At 33.2% G+C, this 23704-nt stretch overlaps 1 protein-coding gene across 1 annotated transcript; it reads right to left on the bottom strand.

Annotated features, from left to right (window-relative positions):
* Positions 1 to 7829: 7829 nt before the first annotated feature.
* Positions 7830 to 23704, bottom strand: LOC114413062 (uncharacterized protein At5g03900, chloroplastic-like). The gene is made up of 14 exons (XM_028377227.1): positions 23197 to 23704; positions 23025 to 23132; positions 22840 to 22943; positions 22665 to 22748; positions 21045 to 21117; positions 20887 to 20952; positions 20601 to 20690; positions 13527 to 13592; positions 13066 to 13202; positions 12894 to 12980; positions 12743 to 12806; positions 11204 to 11347; positions 8797 to 8966; positions 7830 to 8194 (listed from the first exon to the last, which is right to left on the bottom strand). Exons 1-13 carry the CDS (start codon positions 23530 to 23532, stop codon positions 8823 to 8825), a joined length of 1503 nt encoding a protein of 500 aa, XP_028233028.1. The 5' UTR covers positions 23533 to 23704; the 3' UTR covers positions 7830 to 8194; positions 8797 to 8822.

The raw sequence follows: 23704 nt of genomic DNA, 5'->3' as shown, positions 1-23704 counted from the left end.
ACCGATGTTGTTTTTGCAGTTTTTATGTTTTTTTCGTATATTTCTTACTATACGATATCGATTTTCGTAAAAATTGATGTTGTGTAGTGTATGTTAACGTCGATTTTTTGAAAACCAATGTTAACATTGATAATGTTAATGTCGGTGGCTTCAACATTGGTTCTTAACCAATGTTGAATGTCAAAAACAACCGATGTCAAAAACCTATTTTTTAGTAGTGAGGGGTGTGTGACAGAGGGATGTTGTATCGCCCCTGTAATTTTGCTTAGCTGAAGATGTCCTTAGCAGGGGATCTCTTATTTGGTGGGTAATCATCATCTGTTGTCAGTGGAAGGTCCTAGAGGTTGTGTGGCTCTAACCCATGGTTTATATATTTAAGACATTAAGGTTTTCTGTAGAGGGACCATAAAAAACATGAAAATTTTGAAGTTGTTATTTAAGTTCTATGAGGAAGTGATAAGTTCCATATTTTAATTATTTTTGGGATAAATTGTTAGCACTTAACTTTTAACTGTAATAGTTTTCTTATAAACTTTCCTTAATTCTAGTTGTTTTATATATTGTATATTTATTAATGTTTTGTTTAAATATGGAGTATTCATCCATGCACTTCTTATGTTTTGATGGTTGTTTGTTAGATCTAGGAACCAAGCCAAAGATGAAGGGCAAAAGGGTCATTTTTGCAATATTTCAGAGTACCATTCGCCCAAGCTAGCAACCAACTCGCATGGGCTAGTGAAGTTTCTTCAACCTTAAGCATTCAACTCACCTGGGTGAGTACAGCTTGCTTGGGCGAGTGGAATGTCTTTAGCCTTAAGCAACCAACTCACCTGGGCGAGTACAACTTGCCTGGGCGAGTTGGTTTGGCACCTCTTGGCTCATTTTGTATAAAAATCCATGCACAACAAGGAAGCAAGGATGGAATGCAGAGAAACCAAAGAAATAGCACGAAGAGGTGACAGAAATGAGAGAAAAGTGGAGCTGAGCTGCAGAGAAGTGACCATGGATCACATCCTTCATCATTTCTTCTATTGATCTTGTACTCTACACAATGATTGGCTAGTTTCTCAAAAGGATTGGATGAAATCTTTGTACCCTTATGTATCTCTTTTGATATTTTATAAATGTATGAATATTTTCTACTCATTACTAGTGATTTCATTTTGCTCATAAGGCTTGATTCAATTTGATCACTAGTTTCAAGAAATTGGATTTTAAGTTTGACTGAAAAGTACTCTTAGAATTTGAATTGAATGAATTTACTCTTTACGTTACGTTGCTAGGAATAGAGCATAACGGTTTGATTGCAAATAGCACGTGATTATGATTGTGTTGCTGGGATATTTATTCAATAAGCAAGGAATTGATATTCGGTAAATATTCTTAGGATTCTCATGTACGAGGGATCGATTCGGGGTAATTTAATGTGTGCATTAGTGATGTTAGAAAATGATTCATATATATTAATCTTATTAGGATACTAACGGTATGAACAATGAAATTCAATCCTACGTTTCTCTTGAATCAATTAAATTCATTTTACTTGTTTTCGTAATTTTACGTATTTTCAATGCACTAATTACGTTATTTCCACTACTTTTGTTATTTTCATTAAACCCATAAAATTTCAATTAAATTTGTTGTACATAACTATTGAACTGTTTACTTTTATCTAGAGAAACTAAGTAACTCAAGTCCTTGTGGAGATGATCTCTTTTATAAAATTTGTAACTTGCGATAACGTTGGTATGGTTGTCAATAGTCTAACAGGAAACTTCTGGTCAAATTGTCAGTGTGGAGAAATGCAAGTTTTTTCAATAGAAAGCCTATAAGAAATGGTTAGAATGTTGGCAGCCATGATGGTTATAGAACACGTAGGTTTGATCAAGATCTAGTTGAAATGTGATTCTAAATTAGTTGTGACTGTGTTTGGTAATCCTAGTGTCGTCCCTTGGGATTACTGAAGTAGATGGAATCAATATCTTCGACTTTGTTCTTAGCTTCGTTTTCGGTTTCCCATATATTTAGAGAAGGAAATTAGTGTGTAGATTTTTTGGCAAAACATGAAGTGGATAATAGGATAAAGGACGCCGATTGGGACTCTTTGCTTAACTTTATTAGATAGGAGTTGCTATTGTCACTATCAAAATTTCTATTAGCACTACCAAGCCTTAGCAAATGACCATTTTATCCTTCTGAGGTTTTCCTACACCCCCACTCCTTCCCCTTCCTAATTTATCTTATTCTCTCTCTCGTTTTAATAATTCGAGACAGGGTAAGTTTTTCTTTTTGACTTAGTGGAGTAGTGATTCTTTTTTTTTAATTTCAAAACCATAATTTTGTTGTGCGAACATGGGCTGCGTACAAAATCTAAAATGGAAATATGTTTCCGTTGTGAATTTTGTGGAAGCAATGACTTCCAAGATTATTTTGATGATACTAAAGAATCAAGAGTTAAGCAAGTTCCAAAGAATCAGGAGTCAAAAAGCTTCAAGAATCAAGTTTCAAAGAATCAAGATTCAAGAATAATCAAGATCAAGATTCAAGACTCAATCAAGATAAGTACTAAAAAAGTTTTTCAAAATATTGAGTAGCACAGGAATTTTTCACAAAATCTTTTACCAAAGAGTTTTACTCTCTGGTAATCGATTACCAGAAGGTAGTAATCGATTACCAGTAACTAGCATTGTTTTCAAAACTGATTTACAAAGCTGTAATCAATTACCATAATCATGTAATCGATTACCAATGTTTTAAAACGTTAGATTTCAAATTTCAAAAGTCACATCTAGTGATAAAACATTTTCAAATCATTTTAAACTTGTGTAATCAATTACACAATACTTGTAATCGATTACCAGTGTTTCTAAACGTTTTGATTTTCAAATTTAAACATGAAGAGTCACATCTTTTGATGTCTAATCGATTACACTATAATGGTAATCGATTACCAATGACTAATTTTGAAAAATAAATTTCCAAAAGTCACAATTTTTAAAGTGACTTGTTTCTGAAGATTTTTTCAAAAGTCACAACTTTTTAAGTGACTAGTTTTCAAAAGAGTCACAATTTTTAAAAGGTGACTAGTTTTAAAGAAATTGCCAAGAGTCACAAACTTTAACTTGAGTCATCAAATGATTATAAATATGTGATCATGGCATGAATTTCAATAACAACTAATACTGATTTCCTTTTATGCATAACAGATTTCCTTCATCTTTCTAAAAGTTTTTGTTCAATACTTTCTCTTTCAAGAAAAGTTCATTGATCAAAAACTTGTGCTATTCTTTTTCTTCATTCACTTCTTTCTCTTGTCAAAAGATTCAAAGGACTAACCGCCTGAGAATTCTTTTGTTTCTTCCCTTCTCCCTCTTGACAAAAGATTTCAAAGGACTAACCACCTGAGATATCTTTTTCCCTTTCCCTTTATACAAAAGATTTCAAAGGACTAACCGCCTGAGATATCTTTTGTATCCCCCTCACAGAGAATTCAAAGGACTAACCGCCTGAGATAATTTTTAATTAGCCAAGACACGTTCATCATTAATTCAACCCCCCTTCTTAATTATTCTGAGGCCACTTGATCCAACAAATTTTGTACATGGAAACACGTTTCTGTTGTAGATTTTGTATGCAAGAATGTTGTTCCAGTTTTAAAATTTTTGAAACCCACAATGGAATCATGGTTCCATTGTGTGTACAAAACCTAAAACGAAAATATGTTTCCGTTTTAGATTGTGTACATTTGAATGTATGAATACATGATTTTGATGATGTCAAAGAATAATCAAACAAGGTTGCTTTCAAGATCACTTCAACAAACAGTAAAGGTTAAGCATTGCTTCAAGATTAAGACAAGGTTGCTTCAACAAACAAGCATTGCTTCAAGATTCATTCAAGATCAATTTTTTCCTCAAAACAAGTGTTTCCAACATGTCAAGGCTCTGGTAATCGATTACCAGGCAGTGTAATCGATTACCAGAAGACAAGTTTGCAAATCAGCTTCTTAAAAGGGTTTGAAATTTGAATTTTGAATGTGTAATTGATTACCATTGATGTGTAATCGATTACCAGCAATGGAACTCTTGAAATTCAATTTGGAAAGACATGACCCTTCAAAATATAATTGTGAAATCGATTACCAGAAACCTGTAATCGATTGTCAGTGAAGAATTTCAGAAAAAGCTTTTTGAAAAGACACATTTCTTCAAACCATTTTGAAAAGGCACAAAGGACCTATATATATGTGTGTTTGACTTCGAAAAGCAAGAAAGAGATATTCTAAGAGAACTTCATTGTCAAATGCTCTCTCAACAACTCTTGGGCAAACACTTGCAAATCTATTGAGAGTTCATCTAGGAACATCAAATTGTATTATCCACTCTAAAGGAGAGAAATCTTTTTGTTCATCTCAGAAAATCAATTGTAATCAATAGACTGGTTGTCTCTTGAATTGTGAGTTTCCTGAACACAAGGGAAAGGGATTCCTTAGGTGTTCAGATGTTGTAAAAAGGTTTTTACAAAGTTAGTGAAAATCTCAAGTGGGTTGCTTGAGGACTGGACGTAGGCACGGGAAGTAACCGAACCAGTATAAATTGAGTTTGCATTTCTCTCTTCCCTTATCTCATTTATTTTATTGTAATCAATTTTATCTTACGCATTTAAAAGAACATTGTTAAATTGATTGCTTCTTTTTCTTCTTCTTCCGCATTCTAAGCCTATCATTTAAAAGGGGGTTTAAGTTTGTTAGTGGGAAAATTTTGAAACTTATTCCTATACTATGGAATGACAACTACATACAAAATCTACAATGGGAACATATTTCCATTGCAAAACAAAGAATACATATAAAATATAAAACAAAAACATGTTTCCATGTACAAAATCTTGAATGGAAATGTGTTTTCATTTTATATTTTGTACACATTCCCTTATACTACAACGAAAATATGTTTTCATTATAGATTTTGTATGTGATTATACAACGGAAACATATTTTTGTCAAAAGGATATTTTGGAAATTAACAAAAAGTTATCAATGTGGATATATGAGTGTTCGCGGGACGGTTTTGGCCAATTTCAAGATCCGACACAATCAAATTTGATCAATTTGATTTGGTTCGGTTTTAACAATTTTTTTTGAAACCCAACTCATTCATGAGCGATTTGGTTCGGTTCGGACCAATGGGTTACCCATTTAAATTTGATCCTTTTTTCTTTTCTTAGAACTACTATTTTATATCATGATTCATCCAAATATCCAATATAATTAACACAATATTATCAAATGTCTAAAAGTAGTAAAATTGATTCATTTAATATCATCAACATAATATTCTAAAATAAACTAATACAAACTAATTCAACGAGATTTAATATAATAGTCTTAATCACAACTATTTCCTATAAACTAATTTCTTACAATAAGTTTTGCTGCAACTAAATTTGCTACAATCAGATTTATTGCAACCAGAAATAAATAAAATATGATCCATTAATATTATAAACATGACAACAAAAATAACAATGTACCTGAAAGTAATACCTTAAGAAATTCTAACACTTGCAATTCTAACACTAGCAGTATTTAAAGTCAAACCAAACAACTCTAAAACTTTTGATCAGTTCAATTCGGTTTTGATCGGATCTATAAATTTAAATTCATGACTCAACCCGTACATGAATGGTTTGGATCGATTCAATTCAGTTTTAACCTAGATACATAAATAACCCAATTCAAACTATTTGAATCAGTTTAGGTTAATTCGAATTCACGAGCAACGTGGATAATGTGAGTAACAATTTTGGTTGTGTTGATAGCAATATCCTTATTAGACATCCTTATGTCCTTGGTCAATGTAGATTGTGATACCTCCATTTCTGTTAACTTTTCTATTGTTGTTAGTCATTTTACTTGGGTTTTGGTTTAGTTCCCCCTCCCCAACTTTCTTTGTAAGTCTTTTTATCATTATACCTTTGTAAAATATATTTATAGTGGTTTGCTCATGATTTTTTTTGGCAGAGGGGTACTAACATAGTCGGGATGTCTCTTTCCTATCTTTTAAAAAAAATCAAAATTATCTTATCTTTATTTTTTTTTATCTTATCTTTTTAAACAAATATTCTAAAAATTAAATTTTAAATCTTTTTCCAAAATTATTTAATTAATTGTGATAATTGCTAAGACCAAAAGCATGATTCTTGTGGATTCAATAATAATTACTTGACAATGACCATACACTTGCGATTTTCACATGTCAATGAAAAGACTATTGTCAAATGTAGAAAGAATGTATATTTTTAAAATTAAAAATCAAACAAATCTTTTTTTCTTGATTTTAAAAATAAATGTAAAAATATTTTGACTTAATTACAAAATCATCACCCTATTTTATCTATTTTATCAAATTGGTCCTTCTATTTTTTAATTCACTATTTAAATCTCCTTATATTTCAAATTTTATTCTTTTTAATTTATTATATTTTATAATCTTATATATTATCTTTTAAAATATAGTACATTTTCACATAAATTAAAATATACATATTTGTATAAGTTTTTATTTTATTTTATATTATTTGTCTTTTAAAATAATACTTGTGATTTAGTCATACTATTTTTTTATCTGTATAAGATATTCATGTTATTTATTATAATATAGATAAAAAAAATATTATCAATAAAATCACATACATAAATATTTTAAAATGGAAAATACTATCATTTTATTTAATTATGTATCTTTATTACATAATTTAATTCTTTAAAAAAATTACATATATAATTAAATAAAATTAAATAAGAATAAAATACTATTATAATAAATAACAAGAATGTGTATACTTATATAAGTTTTATTTTTATTTTATATATTATATTTATACAATCTTATGTATTTTTATCGCATTATTATAAGTATACACATTCTTGTTATTTATTAAAATAATATTTTTATTCTTATTTAATTTTATTTAATTAGGTATGTAATTTTTTAAAGAATTAAACTATGTAATAAAGATACATAATTAAATAAAATGACAATATTTTTTACTTTTTAAAAATATCTATGCATGTGATTTATTGATAGTATTTTTTTTATCTATATTACAATAAATAACATGAATATCTTAACATAAAAAATACTATCGTTAAATCTCAAATATTGTTTTAAAAAATAAATATAATATATGAAATAAAAATAAAACTTATATAAATATACATATTCTAATTTATGTGAAAATAAAATTTAATCTTATATATTATATTTTAAAAGATAATATATAAGATTATAAAAACATAATAAATTTTAAAAAAAATAAAATTTAAAATATAAGAAGACTCATATAGTAAATTTTAAAATATAAAAGACTCAGATTGTAAATTAAAAAAAATAGAAAAACTGATTAGGTAAAATAAGTAAAATAAGGAGACAAATTTTGTAATTAAACCAAATATTTTAAAAAAAATTTAAAATAAAAAATATAAAACTTACAACCACCACCAAGGGGCCGAGAACCTTGTTCAGAACACTCTAACAAAAGTCTAAGAGAAACAAATCTCATAGTTCCAACATTTTCAATATTCTTTGTTATTGATCTCTAAGCCAATCTTGAGACCTTGATGTCAATTATAGTAATACAAATCAATAAATATCAAACCATTTCAATTCTCTTGGAATACCTCACCCAAACTCTACCACTATTTGTATTTTAGTTTTAGGTACAAGGTAAGAATAGATGCTCCTCGCATAATAAAGCAATACGAACTTAGTTGTCACTTAGACAAAATGTGAAATTTCCAAACCAATGGGTATCTTACACAATCGTGGTTTCTCATCATTCTTGTGGTAGTATTATGATGAAGTTTTTTCTTTCTTTTTTGCTAAATTGATAAAGGTTCATGTTACTTCGACGCGCTAATAAATTTCGAAACTCTGGCGTATAAAATCATAAATACAAAGGTAATGCCTATTAAGTTACATTGTTTGTCCTATAGAAACTTTCACTATTCCTTTTTTATAGATCACATTACAAATTTATCACTTAAATTGCTGGACCTAAGAGAAACGAATTAAGATTGATACATGGACCAGTAAATGCCTGCAATAAACCAGGGCTACCCAATGCTTTCACAGAAGGCAGCCTAGATGCTGTGCTAAAGTTGTCAATGATGGCAAAATGAGAGCTCAACGCCCTGAAATTTTAATGAAACTATGACTCATTCAGAGAAGCAAATATTCTATTTGTAACTGTTTTTTATTTCACTGGCTTATAAACTTATTTGACCAAAATAAAGATATTTCACTAATGAGCTTTATCTCATTACTTAAAAACATTTTCAGGCACTTTTCAAGATGCGTTTAAACTTCTATCTTATAGCTTTTCGTATTTATTTTTATTCTCAATGTAAAAAAAAAATCTTGTAATTTAAGAAAAACCCTCACCCTTACTTTCACAATATGCACACCCTCGTCACTACCACGAGACACTATGAACTTCAAAATTATTGGAACGTTAAAACCAAACTAGACCACCTTTTTCATAATTGGTGCACAAAACCAGTTTGAACCGGTATTTTTTATAAAAAAAATATTATTTTCAAAATTTAATCTAAAACATTTTTAAAATAAATAAAACACATTTCAGAAGGATTACACATAAGAATAAATTATTTTACCAATTATTATTAATTTTTTATCTTATAAATAATTTAATCATTTCTATTAATTTACAATTTTTTGTATCTTGATTTCTTATAATTTTATATTATATCAATTTACCTTAACCAGACCTTACCTGTATAACAGATTAATAGTTGACCCTTAATCAGACCTCTCTAGCTCCCGAAACTTTTTATCCCATTCGCGAGCTTCATACTCTTGCTCAAGTAAGTCCTTGTCAGTACTATACACAATTTGATCCTGTCCTATGACTGTCTTTTGGGCCATGTCCCGAGCACTGAAAAGCTGAAATCCAGAACAAAGAATTTCTCAGGGAGATTATGCCTGAGTAAAAGCAATCTTCTATCCAACTTATAAGTTCCATAGTTGAACTGAATATATGATAGTCATACAAACTTATGTGATCAAGTAAGCAGCTACCATCCAAAACAATATACAAATGAGATTGAAAGCACTAATATAATGATGGACAACTCATTCAGGGAATCATTTCAATTAAATGTTTACAAGGTCATTCAATTTACTAGGAATACTTACTTATACACTATAAAAAAATGGTAACATTTTTATAAAAAAGATAGCCAAGAGTTGTAAAAGTATATCAAGCAAGAAATGAGAGAAATGAAGATCTAAAACATTTCCTTGCTCCTTGTATATTTTTCCATACATAGACATGGTGGTTGTTGAAAATCAGAATATTACAAGAACATAATCTTTGATTTAGAAGAAACAAAATATCCTCTATTTATGTGTAATTAATGTAATTAACCTATATAAACACACATCCCCTGTGTGCTCTGGCACATAGTTTTCACTCAATTATCCCTTTGTTTCTCCTATTTTAACATGGTATCGAGAGCCTGATAGAGGGATCTTGAGAATCGTCCTTGCCCGCTAGAGTCACTGTCACTGGAGATAAATATTTTGTGAATCGTATACTATTCCGGTTTTCCTATCCTGCCACTATCTCTAACATCCCGGACGCTGACGAGCGCGGGGAGTGATCGCTAGTGCACAAGAGATGTGGCATGGACAAGGAGTGGCTCCCAGCAGGCTTCCAGCAGGAGGGATAAATGAATGAATCGAATACACATCCGAATGAGAGGGATCCAAAGGCTGCGCAGGGATAAGATTATGCAGTTGAGAATGATTTAAAGGAATTAATTGGTACTACCTATACCAATAAGATGCATCTACTTTTTGGTAACCATCACTTAAGAACTCCACAACTAATCATGTTTGGCTTTGAGCAATTTTGGGATGGATGACCTTCTGGGAAGTTTTCTTGGAAAGTGTGTGAATGAGGACAAAGAATGCTGAAAAGTTTCGTATTGATTTGTAAGGGCAATCCATGATCCTGAAAGTAGTTGGGGCATTACACTGTCTCTTTCTGGCATGTTTTCCGACATGTTTCCAAGCAGATTTTCCAACTGTTGCCGGCCATTGTCACTTGTCCCGTTCGCTCTCTGCTCGCCCTCCATTTTCCAACAAAGAACTTTCTTGTCGCCAGCAAGTTTTCCGGCCAACACCATGCAGATCTGAACCGCCTATCGCTGATCTACTAGTGCCATTGACAACGTATTGAAAGAAGTTGTGACACTTTTCATGTGCCTTTTAAATGCACCAAATAACACCCTCATTGGAAGCTTTTGCAGCGCACGAAGGCACATCCAGCCTGTGCTCTAGTTGGGCTACCAAAGTGAGGGTCGTCCCTACCAGCCACTCCTAACCCTGAAGTTTCATCCCCATCTGAGCTTGTTTGTGGGTATTTTCCTTTGTTAACCTAGGTTTTTTAAGGTAGTGTTTGGTTTGCGTTTTTGGTTCCTATCTCTCTCGACAAAAGCTTCCACTAGCCCCGTCTTCGTCCCAAATGCACTGGCCCCGATCTTTGTCCCAGATGCATTGGCCCTATCTATGTCCTAGGTGCACTAGTTTGAAGTTTAAATAATTTGGATCTCCAACATTTTTGGTTTGAAGCTTCCAAATGTGATTTCAAGAAACAGACCTTGCTATGCTTTCTCTCCTTGATGATGATTCCAGCTATCTGGCAAAGATATTTTTTATAGCAACTTTCTCTGACTTCTCCAACATCCCTAAGTTGTATTTCAAACTATTGTTTTTCATGGAGCTCAATTTTTATGTTTCTATCCATTTGTTGGGAATAAGTTTTTTTGGAACAAGCTGAGCTTAGTAAGCTTAAGCTTTTGGGGGAGTGTTGAAAATCAGAATATTATAATCCGATTCTATTAATAATAGTGGTTTATAGGAACATAATCTTTGATTTAGAGGAAACAGAATATCCTTTATTTATCTATAATTAATGTAATTAACATGTATAAACACAAATCCGCTATGCACTCTAACACATTTTTAACTCAATTATCCCTCTGTTTCTCCTATTTTAACAGTTGCATTGATAAACTTAAAGGAATATTCTCTTAAATTTTCTAGTAAATAAAAATCAATGGAGGGAGGCAATGCTATGCTTACTATATGATCAACATGACTTTCATAAATCATACCTTCTGCCTTAGTGAAGTGTCAGGTAATTCAAGAACTTGTGCACACTGCTGCCTAGCTTTGTTTCTCTTTTCAATATCAGCATTCTTTTTCCGAATAAAAAACCACCGAACAAGAGGAATTGCAAAGAAGGAACCAGCATAAATCTGCAAATATTACCATAGAATATGAGACAATGATGCTAAACCAATGCTAATAAATACAGTAACAAGATTTACCTTTCCTCATCCAGGAAATATTTAACGCTAATGGAAGTGCAAAGCAGTTGCCAAAGTATGAACACATTTTGATCTATAATTTTTATATTCTTCTATCCTTTCATTTTATCTCAAATTTAATTTAATGGCCACGACTCGAGGCAAGGCAAGTGAAGCAACAATAAAATGATATGTTGATCAACCCTTTTTTTATTTACTCAGTTTCTTCTCATCCTTTAGGATCATCTCATCTATTAAACTTCATATAGATCAAACCCACTTTATCAGGTTCACGGAGTGAAGCTTTGTTGCAAACTATTACTGTGATGCTGCAATATGTATGGGGTCTAGCCTTTCTATAATATAGAGGTTGAGTTATGGCTGGAATGTATATACCTTATCTAAGGGGTTACGGTTTTTACAAAGGATCAGGGTTTGAATTTGATGTAATTCAGGTAAATGCATTTTATTGGTCTCTTTTTTTTTTTTTGGAAGGCAAAAATAGTATTATTAATATATAAACCATACAGTACCAGAGGTACTGAGTGAAACAGATACAAAGCACTCAAGGTAAATGCATTTTATTGGTCTCTTTAATTACCCATTTGCTGCCTGGCTGTAAAAAGTTTTCCTTTTAGTCCCTATAGTTGTCATTTTTTTACCCTTTTAGTCTTTGTCATCTAAAGTCGCCTAATGCCGTTCGAGATGAACATGGATTTAATGAATCACATCACATTAATTTCAAAAAGCATAGTCGAAACTTGACGGCAAGGACTAAAAGGATAAAAAAATGGCAACTATAGGGGGACCAAAATAGGATGTTTTAAACTATAAGTACTAAAGAGGAAAGTTGTTGCAACTATAAGGACCAAGAGGGTAAGTAAACCCTTTTATTTATCATGTCTTCATAAGTTTTCTCCATCTTTCTAATTTTTTCTTCCTTCGTAAATTACATAGATATCAACAACCACATTAATGTGCATAGGAAGTATATCATTAAAGAAAACATAAGTTAAACCCAAATACTAATCATGAACTTATCATCTTAAATTTGCAGCAACAAATTGCCTTCAATTCTCAAAATTAGCAATATCATTATCCTCTATCAAATGCTCCTTCAAAAAGATAATTTGCAACTCCTTTTCCAATTCTTAGATAGATATTACATTTTATCTTTTGTTTCTTCCTTGTTAAACACTCTTCTCTGCTGTAATGCCTTTTCGTGTACTTGTTGCATTATATAAAGTCTCAGCTGAGTGAGAGAAACACTCCAGCTTTTCCAAATATTGTTCTCTAAAAATTTGAACAACTTAGTTGTTTGAAAATAGAAATACCGATCATTACCTGAAGAAGAGGAAATATGTCGGCTACAAATTTAATGAAGCTACTGGGTGCAACTGCCATATCTCTTTGGATCAACAAAAAAACAAAGTTAGGGCACTGAAATAACACAAGTGAAAAACTAATGTTCTAATGCATCATGTGAAGAGCATACTTCAACATGGTTCCAAGAATAATAACTCCAAACAGATTGAGGCCACCCAGGCCAATGACCATTGCTCTCTCTGGCGTGCCAGTTTTACTAAAATAGAACAAACACTAATGTTATGGTTTAATAAACATAGATGGATAACTACGACTAGGTCAGGAAAAATACAATAAAGAACCTGAATTGCCATTTTTTCTCCTTGAAAAACTTCTCAATTCCAACCCAATCTGCCCATCTCCTTCCAACATATTCTTTTCTCTTACTCTTTTGAGAAGCTGTCCTCTGCAAAGATGGAAACCTATACAGAATATTTCCCTGCATAACAACCAATCTGCAAGTATATATAAAAAGGGAAATAAGGGGGAAAATAATTCATAGAAGAAATCAATAAATACTTTATATTTTATACATGAGTGGCAGAAGGTATTGTTATAAATGAGCAGGAAATTAATGCCTTCTTTAAAAACAGAACAACTACTAACAATTGTATGTTATATCCTTAAAGAAATTAGGCAAGTTATGAATGCCAACTAGTGAGTGAAAACAAAGAACAATTCTAAGGACTAATATACAGAATCATCTTGTAAACATCATTTGAGAGGAAAATGAGGAAGGGCAGAAGTTATTGTCTCAGTATACCTCCTCATCAACATCAGGTTGACCATCAAATCGTAAGAGCACAGGTAAAATATAGGATTCATCATCCTGTAACCATCCAAAGATACAAAGGTAAAATTAGGAATAAGAACAGAGAATAACATTATATCAAAAAAGCTGGTTAAATATGTTTTGTCTATGTAAAATGAGCACATTTAGGTTTTGGTCCTTGTAAATGTGTTTAGATCATATTCACCCCTATAAAATCTAAAACCAATACTTGTGGTCCCTCCCATCATATGACATCGATTAATTGCTTATGTGTCTTAAAGGAAGGTCACATGACCATCTAGGTAGCACCCATTACCCAACAATGTGTATGCAGTGTCATGCAAACACGATACAATAAACTCTTCAAAATACTAGAACACACTTTTCTACTGCTTCACATGCTCAAAAGAGTAATACCACCAGAAAACAAGCTCTTGGATTGTTGATTCTGGAGCCTCAAATCACATGACTTGGGATATTAATGTATTTTGCAAATACACCACTAGGCTGATAAGGCTATTCTTTGCATAGCAAATGGAACCACTTCTAAAGTGATTCTGTAATTATTCTGGAGATAAGAACTCTTGAGTATGTTTCATATGTCCCTAAATTTGACAGCAACTTACTGTTAATCAGTAAGTTAACCAGGAAGTTAAAGTGTTACTAAATTTCTCCCAATATGGGAGCCTTAATGTCCCCATCCAACCTTAAAAGCAACATCATTTTCCTTAATTTACAGTGATTTTTTTATCAGCCCTTAATTTACAGTGATATAAACGTGCTGATAGAACTGGACCAGAAACAGAGGAAGAGAATGCGTATTATTATTATTATTATTATGGTGCTTCCAACACCCAAGGCAGAAAACAGATGAGTTTCGAGGTCTCACCATCCTCCACTTCCTAATTCTCACGTTCAAACTTCCCTCTAATTGACTATTTATAGTTTATTTACTAACTTAGCTATCCTAACTAGCAGGCAGCTAACATACACCTTTCCCCCATCTATCAATACCCCCTCCCCCCCTCTTCAAGGTGGACCTTGTCCTTTTTTTTTATCTGCAAAAATATTATATATTAGATAAGTTTCAGTACAAGTCGTACTATGATTTTTACAATCACCAATGAAGTCTCTAATGTGGAGGTTTGGTTCCCTAATACAAAACTAATCATGATGGATTAAAGAACCAAAACTATAAGTATATATTGGTGATCCCTATCTGTGGAGCTATTTTCCACTAATTACAAAACCCTTCTCTGATATGGCTCGACCATTGATGAAAAGGATTGTTGAATCCTTTTTCCAGGTTCCTCAACCAGCTCCAGCAAAAGAAAATGGCATCAACCAGTATCTTACTGGTGTTGGGGCTATCGTTTGAAAATATGATTCTGTTTCTATGGTTCCATATACTCCAAGTTAGTGCCACCCACCAACTTGTCCTTAAGGCCAAGTCGAGGAAAACAGCCTGCATTTCATAAGCAAGGGTCTCCTTCATCCTCTTCTTCCATAATCATCAATCTGAACTGTTTATTCTTACACACGAGCAGGATTATACTTTTCTTCACAGGTGAAACATTCTCCTTTCCTCATTTTCTCATTTACTTCAACGGGTGACAAATTATGGAAGGTTCTTCTACCTTGCCATCCACTGGATCCTGTTTTAGGAGCATTAGTAGGATCAGCTACCTTATTATTTACTGGTTGCCAATCCCTTACAAATTTCAGACTCGAATAACTGGGTTTCAGCAGATTATACCCCTGGCTATTACTCAAGGGTAACTTCCCTAAAACTTTGTCCTTATCCTCCACTCTTCGAGCCTTAACCATAGCTTCCATCAAGTTCTTTGGTTCATGAAACCTTACCTCAGTGCTAATCTCTTCCTTTAACCCCTTGAGGAACACTTCCACCAGAAATGGCTCCTCTAATCCCTTCACCATTCCAACGCACTTCTCAAATTGGCCTATGAATCCTTGTACTGTCTCTTCTTGTTCCAACACCAGTAGCGCTTGAAAAGGATTTCCCAGGCTAGAAGCTTGAAACCTTTGGGTGACAGCAATCTTGAGTCCATTCCAAGAATGGCTTGGATTCCAAGATTCCCACCATTGGAACCAACCCAGAGCTTCCCCATCCATCGCAACCATTACAGCCTACAGCTTTTAATCTTTGTCAACCAAACCATAGGATCATCACCATCGAATATGGGCATTTCCAAATTCCTCCACCGATTGCTGTCATGCGCTGCAATGCCCTCATCTCCTCCGCTCACGTCAACTGTGTGAACGTTCATAGCAGGAGATTTTTTCTCCCATGCCGCCGCCAACCATTGTATCATCCCTTCGATCGAACTCAATCGCAACTCCACTGCTTCGCGATTCTCTTCTATCGCTTTCTCCATGGCTCCCATCCGCATCTCCATTCTCGCGTTTGCCTTCGTCACCATTAACGATTCCACACTCCAAGATCGAAGCTCTGATACCAGTTGATAGAACTGGACCAGAAACAGAGGAAGAGAATGTGTATTATTATTATTATTATGGTGCTTCACCACCCTCCACTTCCTAATTCTCCCATTCTAACTTCCCTCTAATTGATTATTTATAGCTTCTTAACTAACTAACAGTTAGTTAACCTTGCTATCCTAACTAACTGACAGCTAACATACACCCTTCGCCCATCTATCATGTGCCTTCTCACGTTAACAATGTCACAGGCTTAAAGTGGTTCATAACATTCATAGATGATCACAGGGTTGCATGGGTATTCCTTATGATGTAACCAATACTGATTATTAGGGAATTACATATCAATCAGAATCATAAGTTTCTAAGTAACAATAAAATGATAAATACAAGAAAATGTAAAGATAAATCACAATTCATAAAATGAAGTCAAAAGTCGAGAAGATTTTTTAAATTTCCATAAAATGATCCAAACTCAGTTTCAAGCTGACATTCATGTCCTTACCAACAATGGGAAGGAGTTACTCCATAATTCCCTTGGTGATTACCACCTCAAGCATGGCATTGTGCACCAAACTTCATGTGTGAACTAACCACAGCAAAATGGGATTGCCAAAGGGTAGAATAGAATCTAGTGGAAGTTAGATCACTCATGCTATCAAATAATGTACCAAGTCATTTTTTGGGTGAAGCAGTCCTCTCCGTAGTTTACATAATAAACAGAATGCCTTCCAAAACCCCTCATCAAATCCTATTGTCCATATACCCAAACACTAAACTCCTTTCAAATCTTCCACCTAAAATCTTTGGATGTACAACATTTGTACATGACTATAAACCAAATTTAAGCAAATTAGAGTATTAGACTCTAAAGCCTTGAAATGCACTTGGGATACTCTCCAAACAAGAAGGATACAAGTGTTACTGCACTTCAAACAGAAAGTTCGACCATACCATGGATGTCATCTTTTTCGAAAACCAGCTCTTTTACCCCAGGGGTGGATTTCAGGGGGAGAGCAAGATTACTAGTGAATACCAACCTAGGGAGATTCTTAAACCAGCTCAATTGATTTCAACACCTGCTTTTGCTGAACCTGAACCAGGTCCTAAAATTCAATTTGTGACAGATTTAGCACAAGAACTAGGAGCAGAACCTGAATTTGAATCCACTAGTTTACCTGTTGCAGAAATTGAGAATGAATACAATGCTCCTGAAGATAAAGAGCTACAAGTCTACTCAAGAAAGAAGAAAACCTAAAAGGAGGCAGAAACCTGCACACTTCCAAGGCAAAACCAAGATTCTGACCAAAATTCAGAATTTGAAAATACTCACACTGGTTCTCCCTCAAATTTAATATACGATATTTCCAACATTAATGACCTGGACACACCTATTTCCTTGAGGAAAGGGGTGAGGTCACCCAATACCCAATTGGAAATCATGTGTCTTTTGAGAAGTTGTCGCAAGAATACAAAGCTTATGTCACCTCCTTGGACAGCACCAATATACCTCAAAACTTCCATGAAGCAATCCAAGTGGCAGGCTGCTGTTAAAGAACAAATCAAGGCTTTGGAGATGAATGAGACTTGGAAGCTCTCAAAATTGACAGAAGGAAATAAGCCAGATGAATGTAAGTGGATATTTTTGTCAAATACAATGTTGATGGTAGTGTCAGCAGGTACATGGCCTCCTTGGTGGCTAAGGGGTTCACCCAATCTTATGGGGTGGACTGTGAAGAAACGCCTACACTCATGGCAAAACTGAATTCAATTCAGATCCTCCTCTCCTAGTAAATATAGATTGAATCCTATACCAACAAGATATCAAGAATGCTAGTAGTGCAGAAGTTGAGTTCAAATCTATGCCCCATGGAATTTGTGAAGGAATGTGGTTACAAAGGATGCTTGAGGAGCTTAAGTTCCCAACTAATTATAACATGAGTTCATGAGTTTGTTATGCAAAGGAGAATTATTCCCTTCTTTCTGTTTTTAGCTATAGTGTTTATAGAGAGAATTATTCCCTTGATATTTAGTCCTAGATTAATTTATAGAATCAATCCCCTATTTCAATTTATACCTCCTCACCGTATCAGTTTCATATTAATTAAATATATTCGCTTCTCCACACATTTAATAGCAATAATAAGAAAATGTCACTCCCTAAAATAGTGGTAAGCCACTATACCATTGAACTATCCTAGACATTAATTACTTATAAACAGTTTCCAACATTTCCAATGAGAACAGGAATTTTCATGAATTCTTTAAACTTAGAAACCATTACTCTATGAAGGAAGCAATTACATAAGAATATAATAATCGTTTCAAGTCAACATTTAATAAAAACAGAAAATTGATATTAAGATGCTAATTTCAGTATCCATGAGCTAAAAAATAGAAAAATTGTTTCTTCATTTATATTACTGACAGCTGACAATGAAGCAAAAATCTGCTGAAATAATAGAATAAAAGCCAAAAAAATGAACATAAAATATGTTGTGAAAGTTCATCGTGTTCTATTCCAACTGAAATGTGCTACAAATAAGTAGGTTGGATAAATCCATGGGCAGAGCAACAAACTTATTTATGTCAATGCAAAATACAATTTTTTTATTCGACAAATATCCTTGTTAAACAAGAAACCATTACTCTATGAAGGAAGCATTTACATAAGAATATAATAATCGTTTCAAGTCAACATTTAATAAAAACAGAAAATTGATATTAAGATGCTAATTTCAGTATCCATGAGCTAAAAAATAGAAAAATTGTTTCTTCATTTATATTACTGACAGCTGACAATGAAGCAAAAATCTGCTGAAATAATAGAATAAAAGCCAAAAAAATGAACATAAAATATGTTGTGAAAGTTCATCGTGTTCTATTCCAACTGAAATGTGCTACAAATAAGTAGGTTGGATAAATCCATGGGCAGAGCAACAAACTTATTTATGTCAATGCAAAATACAATTTTTTTATTCGACAAATATCCTTGTTAAACAAGAAACCATTACTCTATGAAGGAAGCATTTACATAAGAATATAATAATCGTTTCAAGTCAACATTTAATAAAAACAGAAAATTGATATTAAGATGCTAATTTCAGTATCCACAAGCTAAAAAATAGAAAAATTGTTTCTTCATTTATATTACTGACAGCTGACAATGAAGCAAAAATCTGCTGAAATAATAGAATAAAAGCCAAAAAAATGAACATAAAATATGTTGTGAAAGTTCATCGTGTTCTATTCCAACTGAAATGTGCTACAAATAAGTAGGTTGGATAAATCCATGAGCAGAGCAACAAACTTATTTATGTCAATGCAAAATACAATTTTTTTATTCGACAAATATCCTTGTTAAACAAGAAACCATTACTCTATGAAGGAAGCATTTACATAAGAATATAATAATCGTTTCAAGTCAACATTTAATAAAAACAGAAAATTGATATTAAGATGCTAATTTCAGTATCCATGAGCTAAAAAATAGAAAAATTGTTTCTTCATTTATATTACTGACAGCTGACAATGAAGCAAAAATCTGCTGAAATAATAGAATAAAAGCCAAAAAAATGAACATAAAATATGTTGTGAAAGTTCATCGTGTTCTATTCCAACTGAAATGTGCTACAAATAAGTAGGTTGGATAAATCCATGGGCAGAGCAACAAACTTATTTATGTCAATGCAAAATACAATTTTTTTATTCGACAAATATCCTTGTTAAACAAGAAACCATTACTCTATGAAGGAAGCATTTACATAAGAATATAATAATCGTTTCAAGTCAACATTTAATAAAAACAGAAAATTGATATTAAGATGCTAATTTCAGTATCCATGAGCTAAAAAATAGAAAAATTGTTTCTTCATTTATATTACTGACAGCTGACAATGAAGCAAAAATCTGCTGAAATAATAGAATAAAAGCCAAAAAAATGAACATAAAATATGTTGTGAAAGTTCATCGTGTTCTATTCCAACTGAAATGTGCTACAAATAAGTAGGTTGGATAAATCCATGGGCAGAGCAACAAACTTATTTATGTCAATGCAAAATACAATTTTTTTATTCGACAAATATCCTTGTTAAACAAGAAACCATTACTCTATGAAGGAAGCATTTACATAAGAATATAATAATCGTTTCAAGTCAACATTTAATAAAAACAGAAAATTGATATTAAGATGCTAATTTCAGTATCCATGAGCTAAAAAATAGAAAAATTGTTTCTTCATTTATATTACTGACAGCTGACAATGAAGCAAAGATCTGATGAAATAATAGAATAAAAGCCAAAAAAATGTACATAAAATATGTTGTGAAAGTTCATCGTGTTCAATTCCAACTGAAATGTGCTACAAATAAGTAGGTTGGATAAATCCATGGGCAGAGCAACAAACTGATTTATGTCAATGCAAAATACAATTTTTTTATTCGATAAATATCCTTGTTAAACAAATAATACTATGTTATGTGCGTTGAATTTCTGCGTCCAGGAAAATGCCACTATTTTTAGCTTCCATTTATCATGTAAAATATGCATGTCTGTGCTTGTAGATGCAAAAGGCAGAAGTGCAGAACCAAACATATACTAAATTACCTTAATTCCCTCTGTGGAATCTATATCAAGATATGGAGCAAGTTCTTCAGCTGCAACAACGCCACCATTAGATGCTATGTATTGCCCAATCTATGCATAAGACAAGGAGACCAAAGGAAATAAACATGAAAAGATAATGGAAATTAAAAAAATTGCACAGCATTTTAACAAGAAACAAGTAATGTGGAAAATGGCACCAACTCAACTATGAAACAAAATATATAAAAAATAAAAAATAAAAATCATCAAAGGCAACGGACCACTGAATTCAGTCCTCAATTATTACCAACTTCCATCTCTCTTCTTCAATTCCTTGATTGGGATCACCATCTCCAAATACAAAGGAGAAGACCTACCAAAAAACATAAAATCCTTATCTTCATTTAGAAACAAAAAGGGACCCCCAGGGGGCAGGGGGGATGACATGTTATTTGCATCACACACCGATTCAATGAAGTTCATCTTGTCATCATCAGCTTGTAGCCTTCGCCTCCTATAATAATATGGATCCCAGTACCTTCCATGGTATAAAAAGAAATTATATGTCTCCAAACATTTCTCTCAAAGAAATGAGTTGCTTTTTATTTGCATAGAACTAGATACATGTGCTACAAACTGAGAATATAACTGGAGGAATGAAAATATAAATTCTATATAAAGTTAAAACAAAATCAATTCAACTTACCCAGTTCCCCTACACTTCCACATCAATCCGCATAGACTCAGAAAAATGTTAGGCCTATACTCCCTCCAGTCTCAAATATAAGAAAACAAAAACACCTATTTCTTGGTCTCGAATATAAGAAAATTGCAACTACTTTTACCTTATTTAATGTCACTATCTCTAAAATACCCTTCATTTAATTGAGGTGTTAGTTTCAATGACTCTTTTTTATTCATAATAACAAGTTACAATGAAGGGTAAGTTGGGAAAAAATTACTTTTTAATTGTGATTGAGACAATTAAATGTGGTTAACTAACTTTCTTAATTAGCATGAATCGGTTTTTTTCTCCTTATATTTCAAACCGGAGGGAGTATAGTATTCAACAGTGTTATATGGTCTGTTAATATCTCTCCCATACCACATTTTTGAACATCATTCCCAATTGTGGGTCGGGTTAGAAAAGCTGCTCTGATATCTGTTGTTCAGCTTTTATAAAGTTGTTCTTTGTTGTATCTACTTTGTACTTAGTAGACAGTAGGTGTACTCTTTGTACTCTCTTTTCTCCCTCTATAAATCATCTTTATATATATGCAAATCTGCTGAGTGGGTGACTCACTCAAGCTTTTCTTCAATCTAAAGTCTTCAAATTGGTATTAGAGTGGGTTCGATCTCGCTCACCTCACACCAAAATACATTCACATTCATGACTTGTACGCCAAAATGATAAATGGATTGGTTGAATGATTGAGTTCTTTACCATCTACTTAGAAACAAAATGGCTAACTTTTGTGGTGTGATTCTCTCTAGGTTCTTATCAGTTGATACTAGAGGTTTCCACCGTGTCTCTCAACTGCAAGCGAGTGATGCAGGTGGTGACATCGACATTTCAGTGTTCTCCTTGGTCTAGTTAAAGGGCTAGTGCACATAACCAACCCGCACGAGCTTTGGGGTTGCAGAGCATAGTGAGATGTTAGGATCCACTTGAAAGGTATGAAACTTGAGTCCCACATTGGAAGTATGAGATTCTAGTGTAGGGTTTATAAGGTCTTGGGCTCTCCTTCTCCAACTATAACAACTAGCTTTTGTGGTGTGGTTCTCCTAAGGTTCTTATCAAAATAAAGGGGGCAAAGTAACCTGATTTAACTACATTGCATCACCATGACCAATATTAAATATGTACAACCCTAATTTCTTTAAGCCAATCTTCCTTTTTTTTCCTCTTCTTTTATTTGCCTGTCTCTTGTCTTCCTTATCTTTTCTTTTCTTTTCTTTTTCTCAAGCATATGAAAACTTCATTAGCAACCAAAAGCACATAATTTTTCAAATTCTGAACCAAGAAGATAAATAATTGAGAAATTTTGTATAAAATGCAACTCATACACTATAAAAGAGAATTACCAGAATAAATCAACAGGGTTAAAGTAGAAAGTGAATCCTGAATCATATGACCTGCCTCCACGCCTTCCCCGATTGTCCTCTTCACTGTAATGAAACAACATTACTCCCTCATTCACATCACTAAATTTTTCAGGATAAATTATGATCATAGATATCAAAGTTACTTATGAAGTACCTTCTACTGCTAGTTACAAGAGCAATAATGGTAGTGTAAACAATAACAATGGATGCAATAAGCGCTGTCCCAAAAGAAACCCTTATCAAGTATTCTCCTGCGGCCTGTCAAAGCGAAAGCCATACAACAACCACCGTAAAGTGATAAAACATCATCAACACAAGTGTTAGCAGAGAAGACAATACCTTAGCCTTTTCAAAAAAGGGTTCAGCTTTAATCCTAAATGACTTGGCACCAAGCCTTGATCGATAATCTTTTGGAAATACATACAGAACGTCACCTTCCCCAGAAACCTGCAGAGACCACGGTGGCACATGAATAAATAAAGATAAAAAAGGGTAACATAAAGAAACGTACCTCTAAAAAGCCATCCGCATCAGCAGCAAGAGCTTGGAGAGCCTTCTGGGCCTGATTCAAGTTGAGGCCAGCTCTGCTAGCCACATCCCCAATGGTCACTCTCCCTCCACACCCATCCACCGCATCCATCGTTCGCTTTCTCACATCCGAAGGCAACTTGTCGCTTTCCACTGCGCCCCCCGGCCTCGCCACCAAAACCCTAGAATCCCATACTCTTTTCGGGACTCCTCCAATCACGCAAGGGAGTGATATTGGCTGCTTCGGGGTGAAGGAAAGTAGCCGCCGCGGTAGCCCACAAGTGGGGATCACAGTGATGCACGTAGACATGGACGCCATTTCAGTGTATAGACATGGAACGGAAGATAAAACGCTTTTGTTGTGCTGTGTGTGTGAGTGTCTGTCACACCTAAAATACCAAGGGTTGTAAATTTGTGAGATATTTAGGATCGTATTCTGAGGAAAACAAATAAATAAATAAAAAGTTTTATGGTTCACAATCGTGTGCTTC

The sequence above is a fragment of the Glycine soja genome, chromosome 1, assembly GCF_004193775.1.
Source record: "Glycine soja cultivar W05 chromosome 1, ASM419377v2, whole genome shotgun sequence".
Lineage (NCBI taxonomy): Eukaryota > Viridiplantae > Streptophyta > Magnoliopsida > Fabales > Fabaceae > Glycine > Glycine soja.
Note: the sequence above shows the minus strand (reverse complement) of the source record. Positions and strands in the feature narration are given on the sequence as shown.